General features: G+C 39.8%; 1 protein-coding gene across 7 annotated transcripts in view; it reads left to right on the forward strand.

The window, feature by feature from the left end:
* Positions 1 to 11,902, forward strand: part of LOC125460349 (inter-alpha-trypsin inhibitor heavy chain H3-like) — an 84,992-nt gene extending 73,090 nt beyond the window's left edge. For 5 of the 7 annotated variants that reach the window (XM_059649811.1, XM_048547745.2, XM_059649813.1 and 2 more), the window contains 6 exons: positions 2,587 to 2,610; positions 4,199 to 4,312; positions 5,889 to 6,090; positions 7,142 to 7,314; positions 11,385 to 11,496; positions 11,589 to 11,902. In XM_059649811.1, coding sequence (XP_059505794.1) covers positions 2,587 to 2,610; positions 4,199 to 4,312; positions 5,889 to 6,090; positions 7,142 to 7,314; positions 11,385 to 11,496; positions 11,589 to 11,730 — 767 coding nt within the window. In that variant the 3' untranslated portion in view covers positions 11,731 to 11,902. The remainder of the gene's footprint in view (positions 1 to 2,586; positions 2,611 to 4,198; positions 4,313 to 5,888; positions 6,091 to 7,141; positions 7,315 to 11,384; positions 11,497 to 11,588) is intronic. The other 2 variants (XM_059649814.1, XM_059649812.1) reach the window with 2 other exon arrangements.
* The last annotated feature ends 1,125 nt before the right edge of the window (positions 11,903 to 13,027 follow it).

Genomic DNA, 13,027 nt, shown 5'->3' on the forward strand with positions numbered 1-13,027 from the left:
AAGTCTTAACAAAGGAATGAAACATGACCAAGTGACAATTAAGCCACATGAAAAGCCAAAATTAAACTCAGCCCTATCAACTTTTCAATGTCTCCTTGCTAGCACCAAAATTGGGAGAGCTGCCTCTCAAACCAGTCAAGCGACAGTTTTTACATAATCAGGCTTTTAGAAGCTTACCTTACACCCAATGTCCCAAACCATGCCATCACTATCAATGCCGTCTTGCCATCAAGACAGGCCTGGGAGAGATGGTGGAACATTAGTATGCAGGAAGGAGTTGCCCTGGGTGTCCTTTAAATAGCAACTCCAGATCCCATGAAGTCTCTCAGCACAGCTCAGGCATGTGCAAGGAAACATCCCGCTGATTGCCATGCAAATCCCCTTCTCCAAACCAACCCCACCCATTAGCTAATCAATCAGTCCTCCATGTTGAACACCACTTGGAGGAAGCGCTGAGGGTGGCAAGAGTACAGAATATTATCCAGGTCCGGCATTTCAATGTCTACCACCAGAAAGCTCAGTAGCACCACTACTGATGAGGCTGGTCAAGCCCAAAAGGATATAGCTGTCAACTGGGTCTGCAAAAGGTGGTGGGAGAACCAACAAGAGGAAAAGCATACTTTACCTTATCCTTTACAATCTGCTTGCTGCAGATGTGTCTGGCCATGACATTATTGGTAAGAATGACCCCTTCACAGTCTTTCCAGGGTGAAGCCTTGTATTCACATTGAGGGTACCCTACATTGTGTGTTGTGGCATTATCACTGTTAAATGGGATAGATTTTGTTCAGATGTAGCAACTCAACATCCATGAGACACTGTGAGGCAACTGCAGCAGCACATTTGATCTCCAACACAACCTGCAAGCTCATTGGTAACAAAAACTGAAGTTGCTGGATAAGCCCAGCAGGTGTGAAGAAAAATCAAAGTTAATGTTTCGGGTCTGGTGACCATTCCTCAGAACTGCAAGTTCATTGCCTCCACTCAACCATTACCATCACTTCAGGGAACCAACTCTTTCAGTGAAGGAGAGCATGCCAGGAGCTACACTGGGCATACCTAAAAATGAGGAAATCTTGAGAAGCCACAACACAAGACTTGTGTGTCAAACAGCACAAGCAGCAAGTGATAGACAGAGCTAAGCAACCCCACAAGGATCAGACTTAAGTTCTGCAATCCTACCACATCCAGTCGTGAATGGTGGTGGACAATTAAACAACTCACTGGAGAAGGACGGTCCACAAATATCCCCATTCTCAATGATGGGAGAGCCCAGCAAAGCAGTGAAAAAGATAAGGCTGAAACATTTGCGACAACCGGAAGCCAAAAATGCTGAGGGGATTATCTTAGCTTCGTCCAAGCATTCCAGCATCAAAGATCCTCGTTTTCAGTCCATTCAATTCACTCCTCATTCTGTCAGGAAATGATTGAACACTGCAAAGACTGGGCCTGAAAACATTCCAGCAGTAATGCTGCAGACTTGTTCTCCAGGGCTTGCTGTATCCCTAGTCAAGCTGTTCCAGTACACCTTCCACACTGGCATCTACCTGACAATGTGGAAAATTGCCCAGGTGTGTCCCATCCTCAGTGGGACAAATCCAGGCTGCACAATTTCCACTGCATCAGTCCAATCTTCAGTAACAGTGGTAGAAGGAATCATTAGGTGCCCCAGCGTTCCACCTGTGGCGATCAACACGGCGACATGGATCGCAGCATTGACTTCCAGTTCTGAAAGTCACTGACATGCATAGACATCAGGGGTCTGCAGGGAAGAAAAAACAATTGGACTGAACACATGTCATCAAAGGTATTATCAAGCAGCACCTGCTTAGCAATAACCTTCGCCAAATATGTAAGAACACCAGCATTTACAAGTTCCCCCTCTAAGATTAACGTTAAAGCTGCCATGCACTATCTTGAAGTAGAGCAGTGACCAAGTCAGTATTTACTCTTCAACCATCATGACAAAAACAGATGACTTGGTCATTAACACTTCAGTGTTTGTAGGAACTGGCTATGTGTGTATTGACTGCCGTGCTTCCCACATGATGATAGTGACTATATTTCAATAGCAACTCTCGGCTTAACACATCATGACTTTTGTTTGTGTCACGCAGAGTTGCAGCACTTTAAATATTTGATACTTTTAGAATTTTGCTACGTCTGAACTATACTTTCAGATGAAATGCCTATGACTCAAGAGGAGTCACAAAATACTTTCAAAAATATGTGGTTATTTGGAGAATATGGATGTATGTTACACATTTTTTGCTTTAAAATGTGCATAATTAAAAGATTTAATGTCATTGAGAAACACCTGCAACAGCCCAAAAGTTGGCGGGAAGTTTTTTTTTTGAAACATTTTATCTGGAAACTTTTCTGCTATTTCTGGCAGGATGATGTACTGATATATTCAACTGCTATAATCACTTGCAAAAGCAATTATCTTTTTAATCAGCAGATCTGTTCAATGTAATTATTCCTGTTTAACCCAGTATCTAATAGAGATGTTCAGTGTTTAAATACTTGAAGCTGATTAGCTACTTGAGAATACATTATTACTCTTCCTCTTTTTTTATCCTACAGCTACAGTATCCATTTCTACCTCTGGTAAGATACAGCTTGATAATTCATTGTTACAAACAGTTGCATTAATAAACAACTCAACCATATGATTTTACAAAGGAGGTCTGGCTCAGTAGATGGTACACTTGCTTCTGAATCTAAGGTTCAAGATACACATGTAATCATATAATTGTTACAGCACAAAAGGAGGCCATTCAGCCTGACACAACTATGCCAGGAACAACTCACCCAGTACCACACCCCAGGTGCAGTCTACCGTCTTATGAGTAAAATTTAACAAGCTCCATTAAGGAATCAGTTTCCAATTCTGTATCATCTGACAATATCACAACATAGGTACTTTTTATATGCTTAAAGACATGCTGTCCAGACCTCTACTTATTTAACAGGCCATTGTCAGATCATCTTTAAGGATACACTATTTTACATTAACTGGGCCAAGATCGTTGTGTTTATCTCAGTGTCTGATTTCTATAAGCTAGGAATTATTTTGTGGATCTCCCCTGAACCTTTTCTTTATTTGCTTAAAGAATTGCATAACTAAGTAACACGGAGCTATAGGTCTCAGCTTCAACCCACGGTGCCATAACTGTGCAGCTCTGCTGCCTTAAGGAAGGGATAATGAATCAGTCCTGATCACTATACAATGTACTTCAGTTGACTGAGTTTGCATGTGTTTCTAAAATGGAACTGTGTCCCTTTAAGAACAAAAGGTCAAATGAAAGTAAATAGTCATTTCCCCAAGAGAACAATTTCATAATTACTTCATGAGATTGAGTACAAGTAATTATTTTAAACACTGACTTCCTGTCAAATTTAGAACATGCAGAAAGAAAGAGATGACTTTTACTACTTTAATCCTGGGCTGAATATTTTGGGGATGGGGAAAATTGTTTAAACCCAGGAAAAAAGAAAGTTGAACATTTGTGACTGACTCTGACTTTCTAAGAAGTTGCCCAGTCATGATAAAATACTGGGAGGTCATAATTACTTGAGAATTGGACTTTAGTCCTTTATGGAAAGGAGGTGGTCCCCTGGGAGCTGAGTCCTCAGCACCAGAATGAAGTAGTGGTGATGCTATATTCAATCCCAAGATGGAAGAGAAGAATAATGGTGCACCGAGATAACTCCAGCATTTTTGAGCAGCTGGGATTGGGAATGCAATGGACTCAAGGGAAAGGATATGGTATGATGAGTTTTGGAAGTCAGGCTAGAGTTCGTGGATGGCTGATCTTGGAGGTGTGCCCCTGACAAAGTACCTCCTTCCTTCCCTGTCTTGTCAGCATTGTTAGCCCCCTCAATGGGCTGAAGGAGAGCTCAGGAGTGAGCAGGAACCCTGTGGGGAAATCTTATAATCATACATGAAAATGAAAGTTGTGATCATTAGGGACCTCCAGTATGTCTCACTCACCAATTTTTTAATGCTTTCTCAAAAGATGATGAGCTAGCTACCCATCCTGTGTTACAAACGTACTTGCCGGTGTGTGGTTGGGGAGGGGGTTGGGGTTTAGGGTTGCAAAACAACTCCCCCCTCATGCATAAAGATGAATATCATATACTCAATGTGTTGTGTAAAGAAGTGGCAATGTTTTAAAACTGGTATCTTTTCAAGTTGACAGCGATCCTCACTTTATCATTTCAATAAATGATCACAGTGATGCCATTTGTTTCAACATTGATGGGAAACCAGGGGCAATTCTCAATCTGATCACAGATCCAGCTACAGGTATGTACAACTTGTGCTACATGCTTTCACGGGGAAAGAAAAATAACTATGCATTGTGACCAAACATAAAAGGACTTTGTGTTAGAGCATCATATAATGGCACATTGGCCCTAGTAGAATTCAACTATTTAACCTCTCTGCATTCCTTCTTACTAAAAGATCTGATAGCAAAGGAGAAAATGTGAGGACATAATACCAGTTATTATTTAGAGTGAATTTGAAGACTCAGATTCATCCAGGTGCTTTTCCACATTTCAAGTTGGCTGTCATCTTGGGCAGGATTTGAACTTGTGATCTTTTGAACTGACAGTCTTGTTTAAGGCCTTACTAACTGTAAAGATTTGTACAAAATAGGAGTACATTTGTTGGCCAGAATATGTTGGAGACAGCAGAAATACGGCCACTGGGGTCAAGGGTGAGAGATATGCATAACCTAGTTTGGATTAAGAAGCACAGTCTGGAACCACATTTTGCAAAATGGCCAGGCATTGCTACTGGAGGAGCACCTGTGTGAGCATGCAGTGGCCAAAAAGGAAGCCTTAGATGCCCCCAGCCCAGAGACTGCGTTTGTCAGCTTTCCTGCCATTGACAAAACTGGCTGCAGGAAGACTTCCTACTGCTAAACTTTCACCAGCATTCCCACTTTGCAGGCTGTCATTAAAAGACCCTGAAAACTACACACAATGTTTTCACAACATTTGTCAGTATTTCCTTGCACTTTCTTTCATTGACTTTCTGAAGTAACCATCCAGGACTAAATATCATTAGGTGGTTCCCTGATAATTGCAATAAATACCTTGCCATCTTTAACATCATGACTTTACATTAAGTTGAAATTCTTTATTGTCTTTGTATTGATTCACACAAATGTGAATTTAAAATCAATTGGAAGCAACATGCACTGTAAGTATTTATTACATATACTGTTTACCAACTACTAAGCATCTTGGTGAAAAATTTTATGGAAAAGAAGTATTCTGTATTTCAGTTTGATTAATGTACGGAAATTGGTTTCTATTTTTTTGTCTTGTGTCTATATGATAGCATTACCCGGGCTTGTTGAGATATTAGGCAATATTTCCACGGGAATTGGGTACATAAAAAGAATGAGTGCCTATTTTTCATAAGAAAATCCGAGAACAATGGAAATACAGCACTAGTAAATTGACATCTAAATAGAAACAAGATGTTTGGTTATGTAACCCGTCACTAGACCTGACCTATGAGGTTCCAACATTTGCAGTTTGTTTCTGTTACATTTTACAGCATAATTTTTGTCAACTCGGTTAATGGTCAATGTAATTCATACAGAAATCAAAAGGAGAATTTCCTGGAAATATCACAGACAAAGATTCACGATAATGAACAATTTCAGTGAACAATGGTATCTTTTCCTGGCACTTTCTGCTTTTTCTCAGATATCAACAGTCTGGCAATTCTACATGGTGACTACTTTCCTCTCTATAACCAGTCTCTGCACTCATCATTTACTTCTATGATGAGTTTCTCCTGATTTTAATTTAGCATTGTCACAATTTATTCACATTAAATCACGTGTTTTTAAATTTACGTGCAGGTCTTACAATAAATGGAGAGTTGATTGGGGAGAAGAAAGTAGAAATTAACAAGAAAATAAACACATACTTTGGAAAGTTTGGAATTGTGAACATGGAATTGGACGTAAAAGTTGAAGTGTCAACACAGACAATTACAGTTTTTCATGGAGAAGAGAAGATTACTATCCCCTGGTCAACAACAGCCTCTTTAACAAAAGAAAGGTACAGCTTATTGCAGTGTTTCAGCAACATTGCATTTGTGCTTCAAAAACTGGTTGATGGGAATAGGAGTGATAATAAAGTCAAGTAAAGAATTCATTCTCACAAACTGCCTTGCAATGATAATGTCCTTTTATAGGCTTCAGTACATTTTTGTAATTTTTGAATCGCACGTATGACAATATGTAATGGAATAAAGATTAAAAAAATACACATAAGAACTGAGAATTCACCATCTTGCATACAAGGCAGAATTGTGATACTACTGCAAGGACATACAGAATTGAAGTTTCAGGAAAAACAGGCAGATACTGAAGCAATGGAGACACAATAAGGGCTGCAGATGCAGGAAGCTAGAGTCTGTAGGTGTGAGGCTGGAGGAGCACAGCAGGTCAGGCAGCATCGAAGTCCTGCTCCTCTGCTGCTGGCTGACCTGCTGTGCTTTTCCAACCTCACGCCTATAGACTCTAGATACTGAAGTAATATTAATCAGGTTGACATGCATTCATTTTAAAAAAGTGGATGAATATTCCAAAAGAAAGACTTGCATTTGTGCCTTTTATTTTTTTTGTAAAACATTGATATCAGGAATAGTTCTCCTTCCTTAGGTTGCCAGGCCTTCCTCCACTTTGCAATTCCCCTTTGCTTCCATGCATCTGATCCAGTTGCCAATTACTCCTTCATATTATGTCAAAGACATAGCCAGAGTCCAATATAAAGTGTGTTCTGTTTTATTTTCAATGTAAAACAAATATTAAAATGGAGGATTATAGTTTGCAGTAAGAAAAGGTGACTTGAAGGAATCAGGAGCATGGAAAGTGTCCTGGATGAAGAAGTTTTTTGAACTTGCAGCTGTGCAAAGGTCAGGTACAGAGTCAGCATCTACTTAGTAAATTATTATCTGAATGAATCCATCATCAGCTCAAACCAAACGTGTGGGACTTTATGGAAATGAATTCTTAAAATAGACAACTTTGAGAGATTTATTTACGTATATTCAGGATATTGATGTTTTAAAAATGTTCATTTATCATCTCTAATATCTATTTATTAGTTTCTCAATATCAATTACGAAAGAAAAGAATCTCACACTTACAATGGGAGATGATGCAACGTTCATTATTGTGCTGCATCGGGTCTGGAAAAATCACCCTCTGCACAGAGACTTTCTGGGATTTTATACACTTGACAGCCGCAGGTTCTCAAATATGACTCATGGATTACTTGGTATGTTGCATGTTCTCTTTATTACCTATACAGTCATAGCTTAACTCTGAACAACTGTAAAGAGTTATAACTCTCATAAAATGAAGTGCTTCTGCAAATACTCTTGCAACAAAAATGTTATTTTACTTGTGCATCATGTTTAGTGATGACTGCAAGATATGAATCCCAAGTGCACTAATTTTCATTCTTCGCTGAAATTGACAATGAATCTGGCACAAAGAAAAGTAGATGTTCAGACTAGTTTTATCACTCAATCATGAAAGCAGTGAAAAGAATTGTTTGCCCTAGTTAAGAAGATTTCAATTCGTAAAGTATGTTATTTGAAAACTTGAGTCTTGAAGTAAATGGAATCATGTATAGGTTTAAGTTTGAATTATATTTCTATATTGTGTATTTTAAAAAGGATATCTTTTAGTTTTATTTTGAAATTCTGTGATATTGATAGGTTGTCTGGATTTTGTTTACATGCTTTTAGATACAGTTTGAGATAAATAGTTCACTGCTCTCAAAAATGAAAGTAGAAACAAGAGAGACAATAGGTCATTGCCTAGCAACAAGGTGTCCTATTCCACGGGGGGAGAGAGATTTGGAACAGTTCCCCTGAGAGAGAGAACTAGAAGCTCAGTAAGTGTGAAAAAAGTTTCTTTCAGGGAATGTGCAGATTTATTTTCAGAGAGGGAAGGCCTGTTATCAGCAGTGCAGTTAAATGTCAAGAAGGTACGGAAACAGAAGACTGTGGAAAAGAAGTTTGAGGAACACGTTAAGAAATAAATAAGCTGTGTTCACAGTTTGCTTTAGGAGCTGATGGAGACATTGATGAAAGCAGCTAGCATCAAGTGCATGCTGACATTTTCCAGGAAGAATCCAATTGTAGCCATGCCACCCGCACAAGGAATTTTGAAGTGGAAACAGAATGGCTCTTCACTAAAGTTTAAGTATCAGTAAAGTGTTGTTACAGGAAAAAAGGTTGATTCTTTATTGCTGATACTTTCTGATAAAACAATTTCAAATAATTTTTATACAGTGTAAAATTTTTGTTTTTTCCTTTTGTCATGGTGTCATATAGGAATTTAAGGAATAAAAGAATGACCAAAGTAAGATTAGGCCCAGTCAAGGATAGTAGTGGTAAGTTGTGTGTGGAGTCAGATGAGATAGGGGGAGGGCTAAATGAATATTTCTCAACAGTATTCACTCTAGAAAACGACAATGTTGTCGAGGAGAATACTGAGATACAGGCTACTAGACTAGATAGGATTGAGGTTCACAAGGAAGAGGTATTAGAAATCCTTCAGAGGGTGAAGATAGATAAGTCCCCTGGGCCGGATGGGATTTATCCTTGGATCCTCTGGGAAGCCAGGGAGGAGATTGCCGAGCCTTTGGCATTGATCTTTAACTCGTCATTGTCTACAGGAATAGTGCCAGACCACTGGAGGATAGCAAATGTGGTTCCCCTGTTCAAGAAGGGGAGCAGAGACAACCCTAGTAATTATAGACCAGTGAGCCTTACCTCGGCTGTTGGTAAAATGGTGGAAAAGGTTATAAGAGATAGGATTTATAATCATCTAGAAAAGAATAAATTGGTTAGGCAGAGTCGGCATGGTTTTGTGAAGGGAAGGTCGTGCCTCACGAACCTTATTGAGTTCTTTGAGAAGGTGACCAAACAGGTAGATGAGAGTAAACTGGTTGATGTGGTGTATATGGATTTCAGCAAGGCGTTCGATAAGGTTCCCCACAGTGGGCTATTGTACAAAATTCGGAGGAATGGAATTGTGGGAAATATAGCAGTTTGGATCAGAAATTGGCTTGCTGAAAGAAGACAGAGGGTGGTAGTTGATGGGAAATGTTCATCCTGGAGACCAGTTACTAGTGGTGTACCGCAAGGGTCGGTGTTGGGGCCACCACTGTCATTTTTATAAAAGACCTGGATGAGGGCGTAGAAGGATGGGTTAGTAAATTTGCAGACGACACTAAGGTTGGTGGAGTTGTGGATAGTGACTAAGGATGCTGTAGGTTGCAGAGAGACATAAATGAGCTGCAGAGCTGGGCTGAGAGGTGGCAAATGGAGTTTAATGCAGACAAGTGTGAGGTGATGCACTTTAGTAGGAGTAACCAGAAGGCAAAGTACTGGGCTAATGGTAAGATTCTTGGTAGTGTAGATGAGCAGAGAGATCTCGGTGTCCATGTACACAGATCCTTGAAAGTTGCCACCCAGGTTGACAGGGCTGTTAAGAAGGCATACAGTGTTTTAGCTTTTATTAATAGAGGGATCGAGTTCCGGAACCAAGAGGTTATGGTGAAGCTGTACAAAACTCTGGTGCGGCCGCACTTGGAGTATTGTGTACAGTTCTGATCACCGCATTATAAGAAGGATGTGGAAACTTTGGAAAGGGTGCAGAGGAGATTTACTAGGATGTTGCCTGGTATGGAGGGAAGGTCTTATGAGGAAAGGCTGAGGGACTTGAGGCTATTTTTGTTGAGAGAAGAAGGTTGAGAGGTGACTTAATTGTGACATATAAAATAATCAGAGGGTTAGATAGGGTGGATAGGGAGAGGCTTTTTCCTAGGATGGTGACAGCGAGCATGAGGGGGCATAGCTTTAAATTGAGGGGTGAAAGATATAGGGCAGATGTCAGAGGTAGTTTCTTTACTCAGAGTAGTAAGGGAATGGAACGCTTTGCCTTCAACGGTAGTAGATTCGCCAACTTTGGGTACAGTTAAGGTGTCATTGGATAAGCATATGGACGTACATGGAATAGTGTAGGTTAGATGGGCTTGAGATCGGTATGACAGGTCGGCACAACATCGAGGGCCGAAGAGCCTGTACTGTGCTGTAATGTTCTATGAACAATATAGATATACAGCACAGGTACAGACCCTTCGAAACAACTTGTCCGTGCTGACCTGATATCCTATATAAGTCTCGTCCTATCTTCCGGCATTTGGCCCATATCACTCTAAAACCTTCCTATTCGTATCTCCATCCAGATGCCTTTTAATTGTCATTGTAATTGTGATGCACCACTTCCTCTGGCAGCTCATTTACATGCACGCACCACCGTCCACATGAAAAAGTTGCCCCTTTAGATCCCTTTTATACCTTCCCCTCTCACCTTAAATCTATGTCCTCTAGTTTTGGACTCCTCCACCTGAGGGAAAATACCTTGCCTATTTACCCTATCCATGTCCTTCATGACTCTATAAACCTTGAAAAGGTCACCCCTCAGCCTCTGACCTCCAGGGAAAATAGCACCAGTGTCTTCAGCTTCACACTATATCCTTGTAATTTTTTTTCTGAACCCTTTCTAGTTTCACAATATCCTTCCTCCCAGGAAGGAGACCAGAATTGTATGCAATACTCCAAAAGTGACCTAATCGATGACCTGTACAGCCACAGCATGACCTCCTGACACCTATACTCAATGCACTGACCAGTAAAGGCAAGCATACCAAATGCCTCCTTCACTATCCTATCTACCTGTGACTCCACTTTCAAGAAACTATGAAACTGTACTCCAAGGTCTCTTTGTTCCGCAACACTGCCCAGGACCTTACCATGAAGTGCAGAAGTCCTGCCCTAATTTGCCTTTCCAAAATGTAGTACCTCACATTTATCTAAATTAAACTCCATCTGCCACTCCTCAGCTCATTAACCCATGTGATCATTGTACTCTGAGGTAACCATCTTCACAATCCACTACATCTCTAATTTTAGTGTCATCTGCAAACTTACTAACCATACATCCTATGTTCCCATCCACACCATAATTAACCTTTATATTGTTTTATTTGAACATAATTTAGTTGAATTATCAAATTAAATATTAAATTAATTTTACACTGAACCAAAGTACCACCAAAGCTCTTGCACAAGGAAGAGCATTTCACAATGAGAAAACTAAAAATCTCAGTTTAATTCCAAAATAAAGCAACAGCTTCTGAACTCATTCAATCATTTTGGTTCATTAGGTGTTCCTCACTGGTAGAATAAATCATTGTTCTTTCTCCCTTGGATCCCCTGAACTCAATGGACTGTATTGCAGTTAAATTAATTTACCTTTATTTTGACATAGGCCAGTTTTACCATGAAGTAAGTGCTGAGATATATAATTTCCGCCCTGGTTTAGATGAAGGCAAACCTGATGCAACAATGATTGTAAAAGGTCACAAGCTCAGAGTAACAAGGTAATGTTGCTAAGATAGTATTAGCACTTTTGACCAGTTGTAATCTGTCTGTGTATTTCGTACATGAATTTTATTGATTACTTTAATTTTAGGGGTTACCAGAAAGATTACAGAATTGATCCAAAGCGAGGAACCAATATCCCATGCTGGTTTGTTCACTACAATGGCAAAGGATTTATGGATGGAAGCCCCACTGACTATGTTGTATCTTCTTTATTTGACTCCCTATATTGATAAGCTGAGAGCAGAGAATGAAAGCTTATCCCTTTCGCATAGCTGGCACAGCTTTGTTATTCAGTCACCTACATGCCAAAAACATTTTGATTAAAGGTAGTAAATCTGTGAGCATTTTGTATTGTCAAATATAAATTCCTCTGTTCACTTACAATTAAAACTGCTTCTGTGAGATGACCAGATTTATTTTGAGTATATGTTCAGAATGTAATGATGAAGCACTAAAGATGGGTGTGTTTGAGAAAAACTCCGTAATTATGCAATTTGGTATGTTGGATGGAAGAATATTCACAAAATATATCAATAATAAATTCATCACATTCGTTTGAAACAAACACTTAACACATCATTTCTGTTATATCATTATTTCTTAAATATGGAATGCTGTTACTCTTTTTTCTGCTGTGTTGAGACTCATGTGCTTTGGATCTTTAGATACTGCACTTAATTTATCTGCCAGTTTACCTGCATTTTAAGGCTCCAATGCATTCCGTATGTTGGCATTATACAGTTGCTCACAATGAGTTATATTGCCATGTGTTTTCTGATAATTGGAATTCTATAAGATGAAATGTCATAAACTCATACAGCATGGAAACAGACCCTTCGGTCCACGTGATCAGGTTTGCTAAACTAGTGTCATTTGCCTGCATTTGCTCCATATCACCTTTTAAACCCTTCCTATCCAGATCCCAATCCAAATTCCTTTAAATGTTGCAATTGTACCTGCTTCTACCACTTCCTCTGGCAACTTCTTCCACACATGCACCATCGTTTCCATGAAAAAGTTGCCCCTCAGAAAACTTTTAAATTTTCCCCTCTCATCTTAAACATATGCCCTCTAATTTTGGACACCACTGCCCTGGGAAGAAAAACGTGGCTGCTCCGTCTATCCATGACCCTTGTGATTTTATAAACCTTTATACGGTTACCCCTGAGCCTCGACGTTCCAGGGAAAAGAGTCCCAGCCCATTCACTCTCTCCTCCTAGCTCAAACCCTCTAACCCCAGCAGTGTCCTTTGTTAAATTTGAAAGGGGTGGGAAAATTTTACAATATCCTTCCGATAACAGGGTGACCAGAATTGTATGCAGTGTTCTAAATGTGGCCTCATGAGCTGCACCCTCAGGGTCACTGGACCTGAAATGTTAACTCTGATTTTTTTTCTTCACAGATGCTGCCAGACGTGCTGAGCTTCCAGCAAATTAATTTCACTGTCAGCCCTGGTGTTTAACCAAGTATTTGCTATGACTCATTTCCACAGTCACATCACATTCCTCAGTGACTGCCTCCAGCTCA

The sequence above is a fragment of the Stegostoma tigrinum genome, chromosome 11 (assembly GCF_030684315.1).
Source record: "Stegostoma tigrinum isolate sSteTig4 chromosome 11, sSteTig4.hap1, whole genome shotgun sequence".
Taxonomy (NCBI): Eukaryota; Metazoa; Chordata; class Chondrichthyes; order Orectolobiformes; family Stegostomatidae; genus Stegostoma; species Stegostoma tigrinum.